A 27,037-nucleotide genomic window follows, 5' to 3' on the forward strand; every position below is an offset into this window, starting at 1 on the left:
AATGGCATGAAAACTTGTAAATATCTGAAATTCAAAAGGCCAGAGAGCTACTAGATACAGTGAAAGAAGCACGGAGAAGGCAGATTTCACACCTGTATAAACCAGCTGAGTAAAGAGAAATTATTATTTCTAAGATTTTTAATTGGTTGTTATTGCTTCACCTTACCAGTTCAAACTGCTGCTTTTATATAGCTATAAATAGCTTTTGCAGTTAGTGGCACAAACATAACACTTCCTTTTCTTAGGGAGAACTAATGAAACATTTCCTGCATTTTTCCAAGGGGCTTAAAATATATCTGCCTGCCTGCATTTTGATGGCCAAAATTCCATGCATGGGGCTGTGACAGTGCCAGGCACACTCAAGGCTTGATCCTGATCCACGTTCCCAGCTGTTCCCAGCTGCCAAAGCAGCGAGGGCTCCCCTAGAGCAGCTGGACAGGGGCTCCCAGCCAGGGCCTCAGCCAGGATGCAGGGCATCTGAGGAACACCTCCCCATGGCCTCCAGTGGGGCAGGACTGGTGGGAGGCTGTGCACAGGGCCCTGAGGTGACCTTTCATCCTGAACGCAGTGAGCAGTGATCTTAATCTTAAAAACAACCCATAGTTGCATGAAGGATTTTCCATAAAAATGTGGGGAGAATCCAGGTTTCTGATAGCCACATCTTCAGTTTTAGATGTAAGAAACAGCTGTTTTTCCACTTACTATGTGTTGTTTTGTTGGTTTGTTGTTTTTTTTTTCAAGTATATAACAGTCTTTACTACGTATCTATTAATTCCTTCACAGATATTTTATTCATAGGCTGTTGAAGACAATTTGTTGTGGGATAAGCTCTTGGCAAGAGTTCTTGTAATTTATTCTCAGCGGTATTGACCTTACAATAGATGTATGAAGAAACACACCAGTTGTTTGAGTGTGCTTTGTAAGGCTTGGAGTGATATTTCAGAGTGAACAAAGACAAACTGTCTGAATGAATTTTGTTCTGTCACCTTGGCCATTTTGATACCTCTCTTTTAAAAAGCATTAGAGAAGTAATATTTTCATTGACCTTCCCCTTTCTATTTTGTTTTACTTCAGGAAGCTGTTCAAAGATATAGGTCACAAACTTTGTGGAATAACATACAAGTCTAAGGAGTAATACCAACTATAAATACAAAAATACAAGTAATCATCCTAAAAATACATGCCAAGTATAATATTTACTACCATAAGAATCCTATGATTCCAGTTCAGATAAGAAATGTATTGATTGTGAACAGCATGAGCAACAACTAGTGTCTCTTCTGTGCGCAGAACAATTTGTGCAGATTCAGTAGCCTACACAGTAGTTTCATTTGATGTTAACTTTTATTGTAATTGAGACCTGAGCTTAATCATTATGAGGATAAAAATGTCCAAATATAAGTTTGTGTCGTTACCAGAGTCTGCAATATTTGTGTATTCATTTCATTGCATATTAGTTTATTGAGGGTATTGAGTCGTATTTCCCAAGGACAGGATTTTTGAAGATTTCCATAGATTAAAAAAAGGAAAAAAGACTCCAGAACAAACTGATATCACCTCTTGCTCTCTATCTGAATATGAGAATTAGGTTAAATAAACAGGCCTCAAACTCTACCAGGCTAACTGGGGAAAGGCATACTCCTTTACTGGACCTATCCATGAAAATGCCTTCACTAAAAATGATGAGCTGTAATGTTGGTCGTTGCCAGCAAGCCACGCAGTTTCTACCTCCTCTGTGGCATCGCAGAAGGAAAGAAGTAGTGTCTCAGGTAGCTGTCTCAGAAAACCTTACACCCTAAAAGCTTTATAAATCAAACTAAAATACTTTGGCAGGATTTAATTTTATTAAGTGAATGGGGAACAAGATTAATTTAGTCTTGTGTCTTTATTCACATGTCAAATGTGAATCACCCTTGAGATCTGTGAATGTATTTATCATGCATAAGTATTCACCAAATAGTCTGAGTGAAGAATTTTACAGGAAGGATGGTTCACAAACTGTATGCTCCAACTGCTATTTGTTATTCATAATTCCTGGCATGTGATGATCCATTGCTTCTGCTCTCTGACTGGATAGCTGAAACATTTTAACGGTGAGAAAACAACTACAATTTTGGTACAAATTGTTAAACTCCAGAAGTTCATAAATATTGCCATGGATTTTCAGTTCCTGAGTATTTCTGAAAAATTAATGACACAGCCCTAAGAATGACAACATACAGATTTCAAGTAATTAATTTGCTTTTACATGTGTTAGTCTCTATTTTCAGTAGTGAACTTGCTCCACTAAAAATTTTGAATAGTACTCAAGCATGATTAGAAGGGTAATGAAATTGTCAAAGGTGACTTAATTAAGTGCTGTTTGTATTTATATGGAGTGACAAACTTGGAGTAGGTAGGGTCTTTTTAATTTTTGATGGAGTCACCCCAGATGCTGGAGTGCTAACATACATCGGTATGTGTCTCTGAAGGCGTGTTCAGAACAGCTTACAAACTCAATTAGTGAATCTGTAGCCTGCACTGACTTGTTTATATTAACTATGTGGAAACTGATGGTGTTTTTACAACTGATTTCTGTGGGACTTCCTGCAGCGGTGCTGTACAGGAAGATAAATAGGAAATGGTAGTTGGTACCTCTAAAAGAGCAGTGTATTGGAAGGAAGCCTTTATATTTTAATTGGGACAGCAATACGCCAAACTCAAACTTTATGATTTCTTGGCACAAACTCTCTAGATTAATTAGGAAAGCATCTGTGCTTCAATATTTAAGTTTAGAATGGGTCCCATTTTCTTCTGCTCAGCATGCTAACAAATGAGAAGGGAATTGTACAAAGTCTACAAAGACAATGTGGGAGAGTTACCTTGAAAAAATAGCTTCCCATTTAACTGGTAGGTTTTATGCTTATTTCAACTGCCCAACTTGGATACAATGTAAGATTGACGGGCTATATTCCTTGCCAGCATAACTGTAGGTAGATCTACACCAGCAAAAAAATACACCTGGCTTAGATATATATAAAATGAAACAAGTAACATTTAATCATATGTGGAGTGATTCACTACTAACAAACAAGTATGCTAGACTGAAATAATACTTGATATGATGGTTTAAATCTCACCTGGTTCCCAGGCAAGTTTACAAATAGGGAAAAAAACATTGAAGGCCTCAATTGGGGAGATAATTCCCTCACAAAGGCAGGATATGTGACACAAGGCCTGGCCAAGCTGGTTGTTCAGCAAGAGCACAGGTGACTAGAGAGGTGCAGAAGGTGAAAAGAGCATGTTGCTTGATGCCAAGGAAGGCAGCAGTGCCCAGCCAGGTCCCTGTGTTCTGCTTGGGTCCTCTGCCAGGCTCCACAGGAGGTGCAGTGAAATGTGCTGATGCAAGGAATTGGCTAAGCAGTCAGAAGAAAATACTGAAGATCTTTGTAGGGGTGACTGTTAGCACTCGCTATTACAGCCCAGAGTCCAGGAGAAACTCTGTCTCTCTCTCCTAAAGGACTTACTTTTGTATAGACATCCCACCCTGAAAGGAGAACTGCAGTGTCAAAGTGGAGATGGGGACACACAGGAGAGAAGTGTTGAGGAGAAGAACCTGTCTGATGTATTGGGAAAGGTGTTGAACAAGTGCATAGCTGGCTTTCTGTGCCTTTTCAGGGCTGCATTTCTTCATTTAAACTATTCAGCTGTGTCTAAAATTTTAATTCAAGCACTGAGGGGTATATCAGAGGTGGGAGTAGCTGGGAAAAGTTGTGGTTACAGTAGCAGCATAACATAACAGGCTCAAGCTGTTAAGGACAACTCTTCGTGATTCAGTGGAAACCAGGAAAAAACAACAACTATATTTGTCAAGAAACTCAAATGATCTGTGACGAGACTGAAGATGGAAAACATCTCTGCCTTTTCTTAGGCCCAGCTAAGGGTACAGGTAGGCCAGATGTAGTGATCAAGCCATACATTTCATGGTAGACTTTATTTTCCCTTAATATTATTTAAAAAGATGTTAGATTTCATTCATTTGAGCAATAGATTATGAAGTGTTAAGTGCCTCACCTTTGTGTGTTATCTCTGGACAAAGGTACCTGTAACTAAATGAATAATCTGAGAACTGTTTGTGTAAGTCTTGTAGCCACCTTAAACACCTTAAATTCCATGTGTTTATTCTACTTGAATATTTTTACCTGTGAAGGATGATTTAATTGAGCCTGTGTGACTGCCGTGAAGTGTTACAGGAGTGAACTTGAGTTGTGAGTGAGAGTTGCAATGTCTGAGCAGAAGTGGGTCAGTTAATTAATTCCCAACCCATGAATGAAAAAAGAGCACTGGGCTGATGAGCTGGAAGAGGAGCAGGCTTGTAAAACACAAGGGAGATAGTGATGTATCATGGAAAAGTAGCTTGAGGCAAGACTCTGATCTGATACTTAAATAAATATATAACATCTGAGGCATAACAAGGCTCTGTTAGGTGTGGGGCAATATCTAGGATCCTGTGCTTCATTCAGCTGTTGCAATAATAAATGCTTCTTATTTTTGGGATCAGGCCTCCCTCTTTCTAGTTACCCTAAGAGAAACCTTCTTCAGACTGTGGAACATGGCATGACATTTTTCTCCTCACAAAACAAGAATGCACTTGTAAATTCCTTCTGAGCATCACAGTGAATATATTTTCCTTGGGGAAGAATTTTTTGACAGGTCGCAGTGTGCGATATCATCATCTCCTTCTGGTGACTTCCCTCATCAAACAAGGTTAAAGTAGGTGTGGGGCCTGGCTGGTTTCTATCCAAAGCAGACCTTGTCCTTGGGGAAGCACAAGCACAGAAGGGTGCAGGGTCTTAATGTGCTTAAATCCCCGCACCCATGCTGTCCTGTGTGCGTGGCAAGACCGCCAGGTCCCGTGCACTTTTACTCTATGGACTTGTTCTTGCTTCTTGGCAAAGAGCGGGCGTCAAGTGTCCTGGCGCTTGTCCCATGAGCAGGTGCTCCCTGCTGCTTCCCTGCCAGGAAGGGGCTTCTGCTGTGCAGGAGGGAAGGGAAGGGAGCTGTCAAGCGCAAGTTTAGCACCAGAGGGAAGAGCATTTTCCCCAGTATAGCAGGGTAGCGAGCTCTTGATAAAACTCCCAGCAGTCATATATCTGCTTTTCTATGTCAGCCTTCTATTCTGACCTCTTGCTGATGAAAATAGAGGTCTTTCCTTGGCTGGTTTGCCCTCCTGTCATCAAAAAAACAATTTCTGCCACCTGGCTTAATGGCTGTGGGCCCAGGACATATTATCATCTTCACTATGTCTCTCTCTCTCCTCTTGGAAGTCTTTGGATGATATTCCTCCTTCCCCCACCCTCCTTGCCCTCCTTAATAAAAAAATATACACACACAGCAAAAAAATCTCTATTCTCACACATCACATCTTCCAGACAACACATACATCCTCCATGTTAATGCTTTAGGGGTTAATAGGTTCACTTGCAAAATTTCACTCCCTTTCCTCACACTTGTCTTTCCTGCTCTGCCATATGTGTCCTAAAATCTGCCTTTCAATTTAGAGCTTGTTAATTTTCCAAATAAAAATGTAGCCCTGAAAGCTACATCATCACAACATCCTGCACTTAAATAATCTGAATATTGGAGAGCATAAAGGAGACTCTGCCTGTTTTTTCTGCCTGCAGTGTTGCAACAGGAACATGATACACTTCTCATAGGCAATCAGGGCACACATCACTCAGCTCCAATGTAAATCAGATTACATGCTCATGTGCTGGATTACTTGCCTTGTACTAGTTGTGCACTTCCTGGGATCCACTAAACAGCATGTAGGTTGATGATCTAGATGGCCTTTGTTGTTGGGCAATGTTTTCAATGGGTTAATATATGTCAAATTCTGTTACATTGTAGGCTTGTTGTGAATGGTGAAATAAGATCATAAAAGGTTTTATTCTGAAACTCCTGAAGTCAACTCTGTTTTTATTTTCCTCAGAGTTTAAACAAAATATGTGGAGGTGCACCTGGACTGTATTGTTAGGAAATTGTTCTCCATCTTATCCTGACTTTTGGGGCTAAAAAAAAATCCTGTATGATTTTGGCACTCTATGCTTAATGCTCCAGATGTCTAGTTTCTTCTTAATTTATTTTTTTCTCATTACAATGTAAAAACCATTCAGCTGTAACAGCTATACCTACTACACAATGCCTTAAAACCATCTGCTAGAATCTGGTTATTTTGTGATTTGTCCATGATACAGAATACCTCCAGATTTAAGGTAGCGTATTTGCACAAGCAACAGAAGATGTACTAATGTGCAATAAAACTGCTAGTAAGAATTAGGAATCACGTAAGGATACTTCTAAAGCATCATATTTGAAAAAATGTACTTATAATTTTTTTAAAGCAACCACGTAATTTTATCAATATGGCAAATCAGCAGTGATTGTTGTTTGATGGGTATAGACATGTGCTTGAGCAGTATCTTCTGAGTCCTGCAAAAAATATGTTGATCTACAGTCAATGTGTGGATGTAAATAATGCAATATCCCTCACTTCAATTCACTTTTCTGGCTTGCTTGCTTTTTTTTTTTTTTTTTCATGGTGCTGATACCAGAACCTGTCATAATGCCACAGGTTGGGTTTTTTTAGATGGTGGTTAGTGAAATTTTAGGGATTGTTCACAGGATGGGAGCCTCACCACCTTCTCAGGGACAGCTGTTCCCAGCTGATCTCTCTGAGACTTTACCCTGAGGTGGAGACTGCACTTCAAATTCTTCAGCTTCCTCCAACCTGAATCCTCAAGGCAGTCACTTCAGTCAGGACTGTGTGACCTGCCCTTTGACTATGTTACCCACCTATTGGACATGGGGCAGGCTCTGGACATTGTCTACCTTGACTTTTGTAAGGCTTTAACACTTGTCTCCCACACCATTCTCCTGGAGAAGCTGGTGAATCATGGCACAGACAAGTGTACTCTTCACTGGGTAAAAAACTGGCTGGATGGCCAGGCCCAGAGAGCTGTGGTAAATGGGGTCAAATCTGGTTGGTGGCAGGTCACCAGTGGTGTCCGTCAGGGCTCAGTTTTGGGGCCAGTTTTGTTCAATGTCTTTATCAATGATCTGGATGAGGGAATTGAGTGCACCCTCAGCAAGTTTGAAGATGACACCAAATGGGGTGGGAGTGTTGATCTGCTAGAGGGTAGGAAGGCTCTACAGAGGGACCTGGACAGGCTGGATCGATGTGCCAAGGCCAGTTGTGTGAGGTTCCATAAGGCCAAGTTCCAGCAGAAAAAGACTTAGGGTGAACACTGCTGGTGAACAGGCAGATGGACACGAGCCAGCAGTGTGCCCAGGTGGCCAAGAAGGCCAATAGCATCCTATCAGGAATAGCACAGCCAGCAGGAGTAGGGAGGTGATCCTGCCCCTGTACTCGGCACTGGAGAGGCTTCATCTCAAGTACTGTGTTCAGGTCTGGGCCCCTCACTAGAGGAAGGACATTGAGGTGCTGGAGCGTGTCCAGAGAAGAGCTACCAAGCTAGTGAGGGGTCTATAGAACAAGTTATATGAGGAGCAGCTGAGGGAACTGTGGATGTTTAGTTTGGAGGAGACTGAGGGCAGACTTCATTGCCCCCTACAGCTACCTGAAAAGAGGTTGTAGGGAGGTGGGTTTTGGTCTCTTCTCCCAAGTGAATAATGACAGGACAAGAGAAAATTATCTGAAGTTGCAGCAGGGAAGGTTTAGATTGGATATGAGGAAGAACTTCTTTACTGAAAGGGTTGTCAGGCACTGGAACAGCCTGCCCAGGGAGGTGGTTGAATCACCATCCTTGGATGTATTCAAGAAATGTGTAGATGAAGAACTTCAGGGCATGCTCTAGTGGCTTAGATTGTGGGTTGTGTTGTGAGTTTTTTTAGAGTGTGGGTTGCTTTTTTGTTGTTTGCTTGGTTTTGGTGTTGTTGTTGTTTTTTGTTTGTTGTTTGGTTTGGGTTCTTTTGTTGGTTTGTTTTGTTTTTTACGGTTGGACTCTGTGATCTCAGAGGTCCTTTCTAACCATGACTAATCTGTGATTCTCTGATTCTGTGACTTTGACAATGCTCTGATCATGCATGTGAGGGGGAGTTCTGCTCAGGTTCAGCTCTATCATGGGGATAAGAGGCACAACCTGCTGTGCAGATAGAAAGGACAATGTAGCTTCTTTGGAGCTATTTGGTTTATTTGGATTCTTTCTATGAATTCTATGAAAAACAAAAGTGGGCTGGAAGAAAAATAAGGGCAGTGAGAAAAACAAATGGTGTTTGTCCACATCTAGCAAACTTACTGGAATGGGTTAGAAAGAAGTTATTAGCAAGGGGGCTGCAGCTGGGAGTCAAATGTAACTATTGCCATTTCATTTCTCATCTTTGCTTGTTACTTGGTCTCCGCAGCATTAATTGCATGTGTTTTGTCACCATCAGTTTTGTTGCAGCATGAGTTACAGCAGCAGTAAGAGTATTATGAAATGTTTAAAGTTTGAATGCATTTCTTGCTTAAAATACTGGTTAAAGGTTTGATGACTAGAAGTCTTTACCTACCATAGCACTATCACTTTGGAAAATCAGATGGTAGGTGTCCTCACTTTTCTGTCACTTGTTCCAGTCAGACTGTGTGCAAAAATCACAAATTTTCAAAATATCCCTTTCTTTTCCTCATATTGTGTTATGTCTCTGTGTAGTATATTTTCAAGCAGGTTTTGCAGGGCTAAATTTTAACAACTTCCTTTGTATTCATAATTACAGTCAGCTCTGTCACCTGTGAATTAAAACCTTTTATTAAATATCTTTATGAAATGCTATGTACAGATTTACTTGGAGGGGAATGAGAGGATATAAACTGTTGAGTTCTTATGAACAGCCACATAATGCATTTCTGTGCTGTGTTGTTGGACTGCACTCGCCTTTGAATCTTGTGTGTGCATTTGGAGAGAGAAGCACAGATACTTGTTTTGTTTTGTTTTTTTAAATACTGGAGCAAAAGATCACCTTCTATCAAGAGACCAAATGCCCTGCCATGGCAAAATGGACTGCTTGCAAGGGTCCATTTGATCCTTCTGGTCATACAGCTTTCCTACAATACTGTTTGTGTCATTCACAGGGTGGATGACCTTCAGATCTCAGTGGAAAGGTCTTCCCTTCTTCAGACTCTCTGCTAAAAAAGGAGAACACGTCCCATGAGTAACATAATTTATTTATTCATCCTGTCGTCCTCACATTTTCTTTTCTCTTTTTTCTCTTTTCAGGATGGAGTAGGTGTGGATGAGAAGCTGTCTTTACGGCGGGTAGCCGTCGTAGAAGATTTCTTTGACATTATCTATTCCATGCATGTGGAAACTGGTCCTAATGGAGAACAAATCAGAAAACATGCTGGTCAAAAGAGAACATATAAAGCAGTAAGTAAAAAACCCAATCAACAAAAAAAAAGTGAGCATCAGTCTCTAAAAGCATGAATTATTTGAGCTCAGTCACATGACTTGCAATTTGTGTGTTGTTTGGTTTTTTTTCCAGCTGCATTAGTACTCTAACCCTCATTCTGAAATTTATTTTGGACATCTTTCAATAATGCATGAAAACATACAGCTTAGAAATCAGAGGAGCCACATTTTCTGTGTAAAAAGGGCTGGTTCCTTTGACCTCAGTAGAGATTTTTCATTGGTACAAGCAGAGAATTTATCCTTTCTATAACAGTGTGACTATTTCTCTAATAACTCTGTATTAATTAGTTGTTATTGAATGGATGAAGTCTTGAAGAAGACTAGGAGCTTTTCTGAATGAGGTGCTGTAATTCAGCACTTGAATGAAGTTGCATTATCATTCATGGCTGCAGACTAAGTATACTTCATGGTTTAATGGCATGAAAACTTGTAAATATCTGAAATTCAAAAGGCCAGAGAGCTACTAGATACAGTGAAAGAAGCACTGAGAAGGCAGATTTCACACCTGTATAAACCAGCTGAGTAAAGAGAAATTATTATTTCTAAGATTTTTAATTGGTTGTTATTGCTTCACCTTACCAGTTCAAACTGCTGCTTTTATATAGCTATAAATAGCTTTTGCAGTTAGTGGCACAAACATAACACTTCCTTTTCTTAGGGAGAACTAATGAAACATTTCCTGCATTTTTCCAAGGGGCTTAAAATATATCTGCCTGCCTGCATTTTGATGGCCAAAATTCCATGCATGGGGCTGTGACAGTGCCAGGCACACTCAAGGCTTGATCCTGATCCACGTTCCCAGCTGTTCCCAGCTGCCAAAGCAGCGAGGGCTCCCCTAGAGCAGCTGGACAGGGGCTCCCAGCCAGGGCCTCAGCCAGGATGCAGGGCATCTGAGGAACACCTCCCCATGGCCTCCAGTGGGGCAGGGCTGGTGGGAGGCTGTGCACAGGGCCCTGAGGTGACCTTTCATCCTGAACGCAGTGAGCAGTGATCTTAATCTTAAAAACAACCCATAGTTGCATGAAGGATTTTCCATAAAAATGTGGGGAGAATCCAGGTTTCTGATAGCCACATCTTCAGTTTTAGCTGTAAGAAACAGCTGTTTTTCCACTTACTATGTGTTGTTTTGTTGGTTTGTTGTTTTTTTTTTCAAGTATATAACAGTCTTTACTACGTATCTATTAATTCCTTCACAGATATTTTATTCATAGGCTGTTGAAGACAATTTGTTGTGGGATAAGCTCTTGGCAAGAGTTCTTGTAATTTATTCTCAGCGGTATTGACCTTACAATAGATGTATGAAGAAACACACCAGTTGTTTGAGTGTGCTTTGTAAGGCTTGGAGTGATATTTCAGAGTGAACAAAGACAAACTGTCTGAATGAATTTTGTTCTGTCACCTTGGCCATTTTGATACCTCTCTTTTAAAAAGCATTAGAGAAGTAATATTTTCATTGACCTTCCCCTTTCTATTTTGTTTTACTTCAGGAAGCTGTTCAAAGATATAGGTCACAAACTTTGTGGAATAACATACAAGTCTAAGGAGTAATACCAACTATAAATACAAAAATACAAGTAATCATCCTAAAAATACATGCCAAGTATAATATTTACTACCATAAGAATCCTATGATTCCAGTTCAGATAAGAAATGTATTGATTGTGAACAGCATGAGCAACAACTAGTGTCTCTTCTGTGCGCAGAACAATTTGTGCAGATTCAGTAGCCTACACAGTAGTTTCATTTGATGTTAACTTTTATTGTAATTGAGACCTGAGCTTAATCATTATGAGGATAAAAATGTCCAAATATAAGTTTGTGTCGTTACCAGAGTCTGCAATATTTGTGTATTCATTTCATTGCATATTAGTTTATTGAGGGTATTGAGTCGTATTTCCCAAGGACAGGATTTTTGAAGATTTCCATAGATTAAAAAAAGGAAAAAAGACTCCAGAACAAACTGATACCACCTCTTGCTCTCTATCTGAATATGAGAATTAGGTTAAATAAACAGGCCTCAAACTCTACCAGGCTAACTGGGGAAAGGCATACTCCTTTACTGGACCTATCCATGAAAATGCCTTCACTAAAAATGATGAGCTGTAATGTTGGTCTGTTCCAGCAAGCCACGCAGTTTCTACCTCCTCTGTGGCATCGCAGAAGGAAAGAAGTAGTGTCTCAGGTAGCTGTCTCAGAAAACCTTACACCCTAAAAGCTTTATAAATCAAACTAAAATACTTTGGCAGGATTTAATTTTATTAAGTGAATGGGGAACAAGATTAATTTAGTCTTGTGTCTTTATTCACATGTCAAATGTGAATCACCCTTGAGATCTGTGAATGTATTTATCATGCATAAGTATTCACCAAATAGTCTGAGTGAAGAATTTTACAGGAAGGATGGTTCACAAACTGTATGCTCCAACTGCTATTTGTTATTCATAATTCCTGGCATGTGATGATCCATTGCTTCTGCTCTCTGACTGGATAGCTGAAACATTTTAACGGTGAGAAAACAACTACAATTTTGGTACAAATTGTTAAACTCCAGAAGTTCATAAATATTGCCATGGATTTTCAGTTCCTGAGTATTTCTGAAAAATTAATGACACAGCCCTAAGAATGACAACATACAGATTTCAAGTAATTAATTTGCTTTTACATGTGTTAGTCTCTATTTTCAGTAGTGAACTTGCTCCACTAAAAATTTTGAATAGTACTCAAGCATGATTAGAAGGGTAATGAAATTGTCAAAGGTGACTTAATTAAGTGCTGTTTGTATTTATATGGAGTGACAAACTTGGAGTAGGTAGGGTCTTTTTAATTTTTGATGGAGTCACCCCAGATGCTGGAGTGCTAACATACATCGGTATGTGTCTCTGAAGGCGTGTTCAGAACAGCTTACAAACTCAATTAGTGAATCTGTAGCCTGCACTGACTTGTTTATATTAACTATGTGGAAACTGATGGTGTTTTTACAACTGATTTCTGTGGGACTTCCTGCAGCGGTGCTGTACAGGAAGATAAATAGGAAATGGTAGTTGGTACCTCTAAAAGAGCAGTGTATTGGAAGGAAGCCTTTATATTTTAATTGGGACAGCAATACGCCAAACTCAAACTTTATGATTTCTTGGCACAAACTCTCTAGATTAATTAGGAAAGCATCTGTGCTTCAATATTTAAGTTTAGAATGGGTCCCATTTTCTTCTGCTCAGCATGCTAACAAATGAGAAGGGAATTGTACAAAGTCTACAAAGACAATGTGGGAGAGTTACCTTGAAAAAATAGCTTCCCATTTAACTGGTAGGTTTTATGCTTATTTCAACTGCCCAACTTGGATACAATGTAAGATTGACAGGCTATATTCCTTGCCAGCATAACTGTAGGTAGATCTACACCAGCAAAAAAATACACCTGGCTTAGATATATATAAAATGAAACAAGTAACATTTAATCATATGTGGAGTGATTCACTACTAACAAACAAGTATGCTAGACTGAAATAATACTTGATATGATGGTTTAAATCTCACCTGGTTCCCAGGCAAGTTTACAAATAGGGAAAAAAACATTGAAGGCCTCAATTGGGGAGATAATTCCCTCACAAAGGCAGGATATGTGACACAAGGCCTGGCCAAGCTGGTTGTTCAGCAAGAGCACAGGTGACTAGAGAGGTGCAGAAGGTGAAAAGAGCATGTTGCTTGATGCCAAGGAAGGCAGCAGTGCCCAGCCAGGTCCCTGTGTTCTGCTTGGGTCCTCTGCCAGGCTCCACAGGAGGTGCAGTGAAATGTGCTGATGCAAGGAATTGGCTAAGCAGTCAGAAGAAAATACTGAAGATCTTTGTAGGGGTGACTGTTAGCACTCGCTATTACAGCCCAGAGTCCAGGAGAAACTCTGTCTCTCTCTCCTAAAGGACTTACTTTTGTATAGACATCCCACCCTGAAAGGAGAACTGCAGTGTCAAAGTGGAGATGGGGACACACAGGAGAGAAGTGTTGAGGAGAAGAACCTGTCTGATGTATCGGGAAAGGTGTTGAACAAGTGCATAGCTGGCTTTCTGTGCCTTTTCAGGGCTGCATTTCTTCATTTAAACTATTCAGCTGTGTCTAAAATTTTAATTCAAGCACTGAGGGGTATATCAGAGGTGGGAGTAGCTGGGAAAAGTTGTGGTTACAGTAGCAGCATAACGTAACAGGCTCAAGCTGTTAAGGACAACTCTTCGTGATTCAGTGGAAACCAGGAAAAAACAACAACTATATTTGTCAAGAAACTCAAATGATCTGTGACGAGACTGAAGATGGAAAACATCTCTGCCTTTTCTTAGGCCCAGCTAAGGGTACAGGTAGGCCAGATGTAGTGATCAAGCCATACATTTCATGGTAGACTTTATTTTCCCTTAATATTATTTAAAAAGATGTTAGATTTCATTCATTTGAGCAATAGATTATGAAGTGTTAAGTGCCTCACCTTTGTGTGTTATCTCTGGACAAAGGTACCTGTAACTAAATGAATAATCTGAGAACTGTTTGTGTAAGTCTTGTAGCCACCTTAAACACCTTAAATTCCATGTGTTTATTCTACTTGAATATTTTTACCTGTGAAGGATGATTTAATTGAGCCTGTGTGACTGCCGTGAAGTGTTACAGGAGTGAACTTGAGTTGTGAGTGAGAGTTGCAATGTCTGAGCAGAAGTGGGTCAGTTAATTAATTCCCAACCCATGAATGAAAAAAGAGCACTGGGCTGATGAGCTGGAAGAGGAGCAGGCTTGTAAAACACAAGGGAGATAGTGATGTATCATGGAAAAGTAGCTTGAGGCAAGACTCTGATCTGATACTTAAATAAATATATAACATCTGAGGCATAACAAGGCTCTGTTAGGTGTGGGGCAATATCTAGGATCCTGTGCTTCATTCAGCTGTTGCAATAATAAATGCTTCTTATTTTTGGGATCAGGCCTCCCTCTTTCTAGTTACCCTAAGAGAAACCTTCTTCAGACTGTGGAACATGGCATGACATTTTTCTCCTCACAAAACAAGAATGCACTTGCAAATTCCTTCTGAGCATCACAGTGAATATATTTTCCTTGGGGAAGAATTTTTTGACAGGTCGCAGTGTGCGATATCATCATCTCCTTCTGGTGACTTCCCTCATCAAACAAGGTTAAAGTAGGTGTGGGGCCTGGCTGGTTTCTATCCAAAGCAGACCTTGTCCTTGGGGAAGCACAAGCACAGAAGGGTGCAGGGTCTTAATGTGCTTAAATCCCCGCACCCATGCTGTCCTGTGTGCGTGGCAAGACCGCCAGGTCCCGTGCACTTTTACTCTATGGACTTGTTCTTGCTTCTTGGCAAAGAGCGGGCGTCAAGTGTCCTGGCGCTTGTCCCATGAGCAGGTGCTCCCTGCTGCTTCCCTGCCAGGAAGGGGCTTCTGCTGTGCAGGAGGGAAGGGAAGGGAGCTGTCAAGCGCAAGTTTAGCACCAGAGGGAAGAGCATTTTCCCCAGTATAGCAGGGTAGCGAGCTCTTGATAAAACTCCCAGCAGTCATATATCTGCTTTTCTATGTCAGCCTTCTATTCTGACCTCTTGCTGATGAAAATAGAGGTCTTTCCTTGGCTGGTTTGCCCTCCTGTCATCAAAAAAACAATTTCTGCCACCTGGCTTAATGGCTGTGGGCCCAGGACATATTATCATCTTCACTATGTCTCTCTCTCTCCTCTTGGAAGTCTTTGGATGATATTCCTCCTTCCCCCACCCTCCTTGCCCTCCTTAATAAAAAAATATACACACACAGCAAAAAAATCTCTATTCTCACACATCACATCTTCCAGACAACACATACATCCTCCATGTTAATGCTTTAGGGGTTAATAGGTTCACTTGCAAAATTTCACTCCCTTTCCTCACACTTGTCTTTCCTGCTCTGCCATATGTGTCCTAAAATCTGCCTTTCAATTTAGAGCTTGTTAATTTTCCAAATAAAAATGTAGCCCTGAAAGCTACATCATCACAACATCCTGCACTTAAATAATCTGAATATTGGAGAGCATAAAGGAGACTCTGCCTGTTTTTTCTGCCTGCAGTGTTGCAACAGGAACATGATACACTTCTCATAGGCAATCAGGGCACACATCACTCAGCTCCAATGTAAATCAGATTACATGCTCAGGTGCTGGATTACTTGCCTTGTACTAGTTGTGCACTTCCTGGGATCCACTAAACAGCATGTAGGTTGATGATCTAGATGGCCTTTGTTGTTGGGCAATGTTTTCAATGGGTTAATATATGTCAAATTCTGTTACATTGTAGGCTTGTTGTGAATGGTGAAATAAGATCATAAAAGGTTTTATTCTGAAACTCCTGAAGTCAACTCTGTTTTTATTTTCCTCAGAGTTTAAACAAAATATGTGGAGGTGCACCTGGACTGTATTGTTAGGAAATTGTTCTCCATCTTATCCTGACTTTTGGGGCTAAAAAAAAATCCTGTATGATTTTGGCACTCTATGCTTAATGCTCCAGATGTCTAGTTTCTTCTTAATTTATTTTTTTCTCATTACAATGTAAAAACCATTCAGCTGTAACAGCTATACCTACTACACAATGCCTTAAAACCATCTGCTAGAATCTGGTTATTTTGTGATTTGTCCATGATACAGAATACCTCCAGATTTAAGGTAGCGTATTTGCACAAGCAACAGAAGATGTACTAATGTGCAATAAAACTGCTAGTAAGAATTAGGAATCACGTAAGGATACTTCTAAAGCATCATATTTGAAAAAATGTACTTATAATTTTTTTAAAGCAACCACGTAATTTTATCAATATGGCAAATCAGCAGTGATTGTTGTTTGATGGGTATAGACATGTGCTTGAGCAGTATCTTCTGAGTCCTGCAAAAAATATGTTGATCTACAGTCAATGTGTGGATGTAAATAATGCAATATCCCTCACTTCAATTCACTTTTCTGGCTTGCTTGCTTTTTTTTTTTTTTTTTCTTTAAGGTGTAGAAGTATGTGGATTTGGAGTTTTTTGTGTGGATTACAGTAAAACAATATTCTTCTATTGCAGCACATCACTGAATGAGATGATCAGGCTATATTTTTTGTTAGCCTTGAGAAGAGAGCTAGGAACTGCTGAAAGCAGTGAGAATATACAGCATCAGTGAGAACTGAGTCATTATTGCTTTCTTTCAGATAGGCTAGAGGACAGTAACAAATATTCCTGATGAAGTCAGACTACTGTCTAAGGTATTTTTGTATATTTACTTAGAAAGTGTCATGGGCCTCCGGATCGTGCTCTAAAATACTCACATGCAAGCCAGCTCCTCCATGTGCTACATCAGTCCAGCCCTGCTGGTAAGCTCTGCTGAGGGGTAAAACAGAGGATATTGTGTTCAGCCTTTGGTTAGAGAGCTTCCTGGCTGCAGCTGGTGCTAAGCCAGCAGATTGGGAGCATGGGCAGAGTGAGCAAGCAGCTATGGGCATCTTATAAAGTAGATGTGTCCCCCTGTAATGAGAAAGGCAAACAGGAGTCAGCACTGATGGGGCCATGAGGTCTGGGTTGCATTTTTTTTTGGTAAGCTTTGTGGCACTGAAAATTGGAAATAGCTCTTTGTGTATAGAGTGAGAGCAAGCGTAAGGAAAGCTGGGGGTTATGTCCTCACCATATCTCCTTTAACATGTTACCTGTTGTGTTCTGCCAGTTTATATAGGCTGAAGTCTTGGATTTTAAGTTATTGATTGAGATTACCAAGTAAACAAGGGGGAAGTTGGTGGAAACTGGTGTTATTTAGGGAAGTGCATCATTAAAATTGTGTTGCAGTGGGAGGATGGAGACACAAGCACCTGCTCTGTGGACAAATTTAGTTATAAAACCCAGTTCCCTTGTAATCAGTAGAGCATACCTAGCAAATGTGGGACCTAGCTCACTTGCTTTCTATGGAGGATTTTCATCTTGTTTGAGCAGAACTGGAATTTTGACAGAGCTGCTTGATTAGAATAAATGGAGCATTCCTATCAAATGCAGGAAACTAATGAATTAATGGGTAAGCTCCATAAATTTCAATACAGTGCTAAATGTGTTAAAAGATATGACAGAGAGGTTGCTGCATATGTGCACTTACCAATTTTCTTAATGCTAAATTCTAGCTGATTTTAAGTTCTTTTTAAAGATTCCATAAAACATGAGTACAAACATTGTTTTTATGTTTAGAAAGGTAAATAAACATCTGTTTTGTGGTATAAAACCAGGAAAAATAATGTGAAAATATTCTTTATGGTAGGAACTCCCATTCAAAAGTGGCCTCATTTAGTGCCTTCATTTTCAGATAAATTGTTTCAGGCCCAGAGAAAATCTCAGCCAATTTTCATCACAGGAAAAATTTTGCATTTATACAAATCCACTTCTTCCTCCCAAAATACATTCTCAGTTATATAAGAAGACAACAACAATAACAGCCTGAACAACAATAACATAAACAGGGTGATATAATTTGCATTGTTATTTTACAGTGCATCTTTTCTTGTGTATTTCCATGACTCATGTTGCATCAACAAACAGTAACTTAAACTCCACCTATTTTCAAAAAAAACTGTAACTGATAAATTTTATGCATGGACTTTTAGGAAACATAAGTTTAACAGAGGGCAGGTTGGTGATAAACAAAGGAGGAGAGTGTAAGAGAGTTTTAACAGGCCATTCCACCTCCTCTTAACATTCTTTTGAGGAGAACAAGTGATTTACGCAGTATTTAATCCCATTTATATCTTGTTAAAGAATGGAATCTTGTCATAGAATCATAGAAGTGTTTGGGTTTGAAGGGGCCTTAAAGATCATCTAGTTCTAATCCCCTTGAATGGGCAGGAACACCTCCCACTAGACCAGGTTGCTCAGAGCCCCATCTAGCCTGATCTTGAACACTTCCAGGGATAAGGCATCCAGAACTTCCCTGGGTAACATGTGCCAGTGTCTCACCACCCTCACAGGAAAGAATTTCTTCCTAATATCTGGTCTAAATCTGCTTTCTTTCAGTTTGAAACTGTTCTTCCTTGTCCTATCACTACATAACCTTGTAAAAAGGCATTGTCCTTTCCAAATCCATGCTCTCATACACCCCACCTCCATCTTTCTGCATTTCCTACAGCAACTTGTATCAACACTTGTTCAGTTTTGGTCCCCGCTCTACAAAAAGGGTGCAGACAGGTTGGAGAGGGCTGCAAGGTTGATCAGAGGACTGGAGAACCTGCCATATGAGGAGAGCCTGAGAAAATTGGGTTTGTTCAGTCTTGAGAAGAGAAGGCTTTGGGAACACTTAATAACCATATTCCAGTACTTAACGGGTGGCTACAGGGAAGATGGAGACTCCTTGTTTACAAGGATTCACATGGAAAAGACAAGGGGTAATGGGCACAAGTTGCTCCTGGAGAGATTCCAATTGGACACAAGAGGTAAATTTTTCACCCTGAGGACGGTCAAATGTCGGAATAGTTTCCCAAAGTAAGCGGTAGATTCCCCCACACTGGCCAGTTTTAAGTCTCAGCTTGACAGGGTGCTGAGCCACCTCATATAAACTATAGCAGTACCTAGAAAGGTTGGACCGGATGATCCTTGAGGTCCTTTCCATGCTGGCATTCTATGATTCTATAACTTGACAGAAAATAAAATTCTGCTGCAGGTTTTACAATGAAGGAATAAAAGCAGATATCAGTTCATTATTCTTTTAGTCTCTCTTGCTGGGACTTTGTCTTTCTGTGGGGATTATCTCCATTGCAAGACAACTGCCTTGGCTGGGAAAAGAAAGGCTAGAGATTCCTTACAACACTTGCACTGTTAAGTGTATGTACATTCACTAATATAATGAATCACAGAAAAATCACAGCTTGACAACCTTTAAGTTTTTCCTGATGTTGTTTGAATGTCCCAACCCGCAGTTGGTCACTGTTGTTGCTGGTTAATGGCTCTGAAGAGTTTATCTCCACAGTTTTTGTAAGCCCCTTCAAGCAGTGGTGGGCTGTAATCAGATCTTTCTTTGCCTCAGAACCTATCCTTCGTCACACAAAACAAATCCAGCTCTCTGAACGTTCCTTCAGCTTCTTTAGGTTCCAGCTGCCATGGTGTCTGCCACAGAGCCCTCTACTGCTTCTCAGCAGCCTTCTTGAACTGTGGAGGGGAAAGACAGGCATATTATCACAGCTGCTGTCTCACCAGCACTGAGTAGAGAGGGATAATAACTTTTCTTGATCTGCTGGCTGTACACTTGATGTAGTCAGTAGGAGATTTGCTTTATCTGTGATCAGAAAGTGTGCTGTTGGCTCATTTTCAGCTTGGAAGCAGCCATCACCTCAAGGTCCTTTTCAGCAAGGCAAAAATGTCTATATAGATAATGCATCCTTGGAGAGGAAACAGGGAACACAGTCTTGAAAAACAGCAATACATGCTTTCTCCTCTCTCAAAAATGAAAAAAAAAATATAATCTGATGCTTCCCTTGTAGTTGGGACTAATGACAATTTTGAAAGGAGGAAGTAACCAAAATCTGAGAACATGCTTTTATTTTGCTTCCTGATTTTATAAGATAATATGCATTGTTTGGAAATATAATAATCAATCCTGTTAAATCATGTTGAATCAGCTTATATAATAACACCTATATTTTATCATTCATTTCAGATTTCAGAGACCTATGCCTTTCTACCGAGAGAAGCGGTGACACGATTTCTAATGAGCTGCTCAGAGTGCCAGAAAAGAATGCATTTAAACCCAGATGGAGCGGATCATAAAGGTAGTTTTAGTGTCAAGTAGTGGGATGTGAAGTAATTTTATTCCTAGTACCCATTTATATTTTCCTAGTTTAAGTGAGGGTTCATAAAAACTTGGTAGACTGGAGCAGTTCAGTAAGTCAGATCATCTAATTTATTTAATCTGGAAGGTAGTGACTCTTCTACTTTCACTAAAGGTTGGAGTGTACTACCATGTGCACCCTCAATAGAAAGATTATTTTATCTGGAGGAAATAATGTATTTTGCTCTGGAAATGTTTATGTGGCAGCTTAAACATAAGGAATATTTGGGGTGTGTGTGCTGTAGTCATATAGGATAGAACTCATCACTTTTCAGGGCTTGAACTTGATTTTCATTTTTCCTTGAGAGACTTCCATCTGTACAGTCTACAAGCAATTGAAAATGCCAAAGTTAGAACTAAATGACATAACTGTCTGACTTGGACTGCAGAGTAGGCGAAGCAGCATCTTCAATTAACACAGAATACATTATAAATATTTTCATTGCAGATAATGGAAAACCTCCAACTCTGGTGACCAGTATGATTGATTACAATATGCCAATTACTATGGCCTACATGAAACACATGAAGCTGCAGCTACTAAATTCACAGCAAGATGAGGTAAAACTTTAAATATTTTGGTTTTCTGTTCTCCTGTGTGTTCAGGTGCTTGTCTTTGCAGATGAATCTTGATTCCATCTTTATAATTTCATTGCTAAAATAGCGAGACTGAAACCAAACCAAGACTGTGTGCAAGAAATCAAGTTTGAGAGACAATGTCGTGACTTGCCACCCTTCCATGGTTGGGGGTAATATGCTGTACTGCTTCAAATTACCTGAAGGTGCTGTTTTACTGTCTGGACCAGTGGAAAGGTTGAGGAGGTCAGCACACTCAGCTGAGACTTAATTTTGTGCTCAGGAGTGATTTTCATTGTCTATTTCTACAGAGCAATACCATCAACAGCTGAAATTAATGCCATGACGTTCTCAAGATTAGCAGCCAGGTTGCAGTGTATTAATAGTGAGAGAAATGGAAGCTCTGGCAAAATCAGTTGAAATCTTCAAGACAAAAAGCTTGATAAATAAAAGTAGGGGCTGCTTATGAAGCTTTGAATAAAAAGACAGAAAAGAAGGAAGAGAAGGAGGCTGAGGATCAGAGACAATTGGAGTCAAATTGCATTTATTTATTCTTGAAAATAATTTTCTTTTTCTGATGCATTCAGAGTTTTTTCAGATCTTTAGAGTGCTTCATCAATTGGATGGCACCTACCAAATTACTTGTAATAAACTCATTTTGCTAGAAATGTGTTCATTTTCCATTTGATCTGCCAAATATTGAGAAATCTGGCTACGTGCCAACCAAAAAGCTGTCCTGCATACTGTGTCCTTCTGCCTGACTACAAGATTCTTTTTTTAATGAAGAAGACCCTCAAAGCTAACCTTAGCAGCTGGATTATGTCAAAGACCCTGACTGACTCCTGACTTCTGCGGAATCAGCCAGATTTTGTTTAATAATAAGTAGATATGGGCTTTTGGTCGAGATTTATGAATTATTCAACACCCCATTGAATGGGAATTTTATCACTGTTCTGGAAATATCATGATCCTTTTTTCAAATATGCCTTTTTTAAAATTGTTGAGGGCTTAGGGAAGAGATCCTGCCTCTGAGTTTTTTGTGCACAAATACAGCCTGGTTGTCTTTCCCTCCTATTGAGTCTCCCTTCTGTGTGCTGTCTCTTTTCAGGAATCTGGCAGCAGGGTTTCAAGCAGTAGGAGAGAAGAGACTTTATTCCTGCAGTAGCTTTAGGAGTTAAAGGACTCTCTGCTTTTCCCACTTTTTCCCTTTGAGAATTACTTCTTCCACAGCTGGGTCAAGCAATCATGCTAGATCAGGGCCACCTGCCACAGTGCTTCTACAGCCTGAATGTTTTGGTGTAGTCTTCCTAGTATGATGACTGCAATTTTTGCTAAACCAGTTTTTCATTTGGATGAACCAGTGGCAATGATAAGGTGGTGGCAGGAAGCACTATTGCTTGATGTCTCCCTGGCCTGCTTGGTTTTGCAGCTCTAATGTTATTGTACATGAAATGTTTGCAGTGCTAGATTTATGGATTAGTAATTTTTTGTATGTTTTATTAATAATGTGTTTGCCAGGGCACAGTTGGCACAAGAAAGCTTGTCAGTTTAATCTTTACATCTTTTCTCAAAGCAGAGTTTTGCTACGAATTTCTTTTTTCTTCGGCTGTACGTTTGTTGCACTGTGAACAAAAATGGCAGCGAAAATGTTGTAGTACAAAGCAGGAAGATTTCTGGTGCATGCATTCAAATTATTTCATGCACTTAAAAAACATGCTTGGGTTTGTAGGAAGGTTCTGTTTCCAAGGTTTCATTAATCATATCTGTATTCTTGTGGAGGGGGTGGAATTGAGACAGGAGTAAACTTAGACCCCACAACTAGCTAGCACAGTGATTGAAAGCCTCCTAATTCTCTCATCTTCAATTCATCATTTTTAAGCTAAGGTCATTGGTGAAAAGGAAGACCAGGAGAACTTGTCACTGTGTGGGAATTTACAGTTGTGCAGAAGCTGGTAAGATGCCAGTGGCTCCCAGATCCTCTCTCCATGCCTGTGTGTCCACAGATAAATGGTTAGACAGTTTGGGGAGCAAGGTGGAGATATTCTGCAGAGTGCCATAGGCAAGCACAGGCATCCCATGTGTGTATTTTTATACCTATACAAGTGTTGGATAGCGAGAGCTCCCTTTCTGGGAGCTCATACCGACTTCCTAACCCCAGAACTGGAAAATGTAAGCAGCTGCATTGCTTGTTCCTGCAGGGATCAGTGAGAAACATCACTGTGCCTTAACAGAGGCGCATCCTTCCAGAAGGTCTGAGGGAGTCTGTGTTCTGATCTTGCTCTTTAAGAAGCAGTGTGTATTTTCCCAAAACCTCAGAACCATCTCAGCTTGGGCCTCAGTCCTGTCTGTCCAAGGCAGGCAGCTAGTGAGCACCATGTCCCACAATTCTTGTGTGAGGGAATCCTCAGGTATTTGCTGCTGCTGTAACTTGCAAGCTCCACCCTTACCTGGGCAAGGTGGGCAGGTGCCCACTATAGAAGCCCTCACTCCTCCATTTATTTTGTTTACAAAACCTGGATAAGTAGGTATGTTTCTTTCATTATTTGTCATTGTCATGGTGTGACAGTGCAGAGCAGCGTTTGGCAATGCTTCCTCCCCATCCTCTGCCCTCCACCCCCAAGAGTTGTGACTGCAGGGAACTTCCCTTTCAAAAATGTGAGAAACACCCATGCAAGCTGGGAACATCACTGAGACCCAAAAGAGGAATTGATGTAAGGGCTGAGTGCTCAGAAAGAAGAAAGCAGCTCTATTAAGGTCTGTGGAAACCAGTTCAAAATGAGTGTACACAAAGTAATACCCTAAAGATTGCTGTTTTCCTAAGTCTTTTCTGGTGAGCAATCCAGAAAAACCAGTCAGAATCCTGTTGGGTAAATTTCTAGTTTTATTTTAAAAAAAAGAAAGAAAGAAAAAAGTATTATTTGGAAAACTATTTAAAAGTAATCTTTAGGGAACACAAAGTTGTCTGACATTTTTCTGTATGTCCTTTAAATTATTGTCACGGTTTGACTCAGGATTGGCAATTAAACCGGCAACAACAGTGCTCTCTATACCCTCCCCCTCCCACCCAGGTAGGGAAGGAGAGAGCCTTCCAGGTTGAAAACTAAACTAGACAGCTTTAATTAAATACTAATGATAAAAGAAAATATGTACAATTATATACAAATGTGTTCAGGAGTATACAAAACCCCTATGGCCTCCCCCCACCCCCAGCAACTCCCAGGGCACCTCCTGAGCTGTGAGCAGTTCTGAAATGTCCCAGAGCTGGGCAACAACAGTGCTCTCTATACCCTCCCCCTCCCACCCAGGTAGGGAAGGAGAGAGCCTTCCAGGTTGAAAACTAAACTAGACAGCTTTAATTAAATACTAATGATAAAAGAAAATATGTACAATTATATACAAATGTGTTCAGGAGTATACAAAACCCCTATGGCCTCCCCCCACCCCCAGCAACTCCCAGGGCACCTCCTGAGCTGTGAGTAGTTCTGAAATGTCCCAGAGCTGCTGGAGCGCGCAGCAGGCAGGAGCTGAGAGGAGAGTGATGAGGGTCAGGAATGCACAGACCTAGGGATCAATGGTGATGGAGAGATGGAGTCCTCCCTGGATGCAGGCCACGGACGGAAGAGAAGGGAAGAAGAAAAAGGAAGGGTTTTAACTTCCGTGATCTTTGACCTTACACAGAGTCTTACATGTACATATATGTGTATGGAATATCTCTGGCCAAATTTGCTCTCCGTCTAGTCCGCTCCTCACTATGGGAGGGCTGCAGATACGACTCTTCTGCTCCTTTACTATCCTAAGCGGATTCAACAAGTACAGCAGAGTGACTTTGGTGTCTCAGCAGCAACATAAACATTCCAGCCTTTTCAGTCCACTAGATAGAAAACTTGCTACTAGTTAAGAGAGCTCACTGAAGGGGAAAAAAAATACCAGTAAAATTGGCTTCATCCTGGCACTCAGGACACTCTTCTTTGTAATAGGAGTAATTATCTCAGAAAAAGTTGTTTCTGGAAATGTATCACTGTAGATTTGTGTGCTGCCTACAGAGAAAAACTTGGGAATGTGTAATTTTTAATTAATGAATGCACACATGAACTTCAGTGAGACTCAAAAATGTAGTTAAATATGAATGTGAGTATTTGCTGGAGTAGGCCCAAAACTGTTTTGCTTCTATAACTGGAGACAAAATATTTTATTAGGACTTTTTTTGCCCTCTGCTGTCTTCCCTAGTAGACACTCTGTAATTAGAGTTGATGGATAAATCATATTAAAGATGTATGAGGTAGAATAAATTTTATGTGATTCTCATATGATTATATTACTTTGGTTTGCCATTGCCTGTCATTTGAGAATGCTCAGAACTTTAATAAGCTTTATAACTTTAATAAATGCTTCTTTAAACACAGTAGCAGTATAAGGGTGACATCATGTCAAGAGAATTTGGTTGTGAAGTCTTACTAGCTCCAGCTGGCATTCTGAAATCTTACTCTGACTGGTCGCCATGGGGCTACTGACCTCACTTGGGTAAGGCAGAGAATTCAGGCAAGGAATGTGGAGACCTCTCCTCAACTACATTCGAATAACAAGGACTTGGTATGGGGTCTGTTGTTACTAGCTCTCTTTTACAAAATACTATGAAAACAGTTACGAGTATGGTAATGGAGTATCCTCATAGTTGAAAAAATTGCATTTGTCAGATTATCATATCACATGAACACTATGTTTTCCTTGCTCTTCTTTATGTGCTCTGCTTATTTGCTTATATACATAAAGACTGAGCATCATTACATGCCATGCCAGGTGTGAGTGGGAGGAACAGGAATGAGTGAGATGCACATAAAATGCAGAGACCATACAATGTTTTCTGACACATCTCTGAAACTTTCAATTTGCAGGATGAAAGCTCTATGGAAAGTGATGAGTTTGATATGAGTGACTCGACTAGGATGTCAGCCGTGAACTCTGACCTCAGCTCAAATCTGGAAGAGAGAATGCAAAGTCCTCAGAACCTCCAGGGCCAGCAGGATGGTAAGGCTCTCATTTCATACAAAATATGTGGTATCGCCGTGTCTTTTTCCCATTCTGTGCCTTCATTTAGTACCTGCTGTGTCCTTTTCTTTATGGTGTGTTTCATTATGTAATTTTGAAATATGTGTTCCCTATGTCTCAGCATGAAGAGGATAAAGTTGAAGGGTTTTTTGCAGGTTAATTTATTTGTTGCTTAGGTAACAGAGATTGCTTAGACTACTATATGTTAAGTATTATTATTTTACTGTTTTTAAATATGTAGTGTTACCATACACAGGCATAAAAGGAAATGACATTTAAACTTTTCTGAGGCAACCAAACAGGCTGAGAAACTTGGTTTTACTGGTTGAAATGAGGGAGAGGGGTATGGCAGAAGCATAGTTGTTGGAGAGCTAGGAGTTGGGGTGTTATATTCAGAAGAAAGGATGAAAAGGACAAACTCAAACAGGCAAATAGAGGTAAAAGAAGAGAAAACAGAAGGAGTAGAATTGTAATCTGAATGTTAATTATTTATAGGTTAGTTATAGCACAAAGCTTACTTGTTGGTGAAAGAAATAGAAGTTTTATTTTGCACAGAAGACACACTGGTCTGTACTCTGATTCCAGCCCTTCTTACAGAATGAGTTAACTGGGCCTGGTTTGGAGTGAACTTTCTCCTTGTCTGTGGAGTGCACACTGAGCCTGTATGCTATAGGCTGCACCAGTGATTCATGGGTGGCACCTGAATGTGGAACACCCAAAGCGCAGATCTATCCTGTCACTATTAGAAACAGCATGCTAGTGTTCTGTGTTTGTAGTTCCCTAATCATGTGTGCCAATTCAGAAGTGCTTCTTATATTTCTCCTGAACACTAAATATATGGAATTTGATAGTGAAGGTGGATTCTCTCCACTTTATGTGGAAACTTTTTTACCAGTTGCTGGCTGGTGACCTGTTAGGGTGAGAATGAATGTGCTGCATGGTGGGTGATAGGATCTGGTGATGGGTAGGTCCTTCTGCTGTGTTACTCTCCAGACAAATAAGAAGGATGATGTCTATGATAATTTGATAGACCAGATTCTAACCACAACTGCCTTTTGTCTGAGTGTCCAAATTATTACAACATTTGTGAAACTTTTGAATTAGTCTACGGATGTTCATTAAAGGAGCAGTTCTGAA

General features: G+C 40.2%; 1 protein-coding gene across 5 annotated transcripts in view; it reads left to right on the plus strand.

Annotated features, from left to right (window-relative positions):
• Positions 1 to 27,037, plus strand: part of NOL4 (nucleolar protein 4) — a 206,768-nt gene that overhangs the window by 36,178 nt on the left and 143,553 nt on the right. For 4 of the 5 annotated variants that reach the window (XM_010006819.1, XM_010006820.1, XM_010006821.1 and 1 more), the window contains exons 3-5: positions 20,108 to 20,219; positions 20,727 to 20,839; positions 25,747 to 25,879. In XM_010006819.1, the coding sequence (XP_010005121.1) occupies positions 20,108 to 20,219; positions 20,727 to 20,839; positions 25,747 to 25,879 (358 nt within the window). Of the gene's footprint in view, positions 1 to 9,260; positions 9,405 to 20,107; positions 20,220 to 20,726; positions 20,840 to 25,746; positions 25,880 to 27,037 lie in introns of those variants that run through there. The other variant, XM_010006823.1, reaches the window with a different exon arrangement.

Source organism: Chaetura pelagica, unplaced genomic scaffold (assembly GCF_000747805.2).
Source record: "Chaetura pelagica isolate M959 unplaced genomic scaffold, ChaPel_1.0 scaffold109, whole genome shotgun sequence".
In the NCBI taxonomy this organism is placed as follows: Eukaryota; Metazoa; Chordata; class Aves; order Apodiformes; family Apodidae; genus Chaetura; species Chaetura pelagica.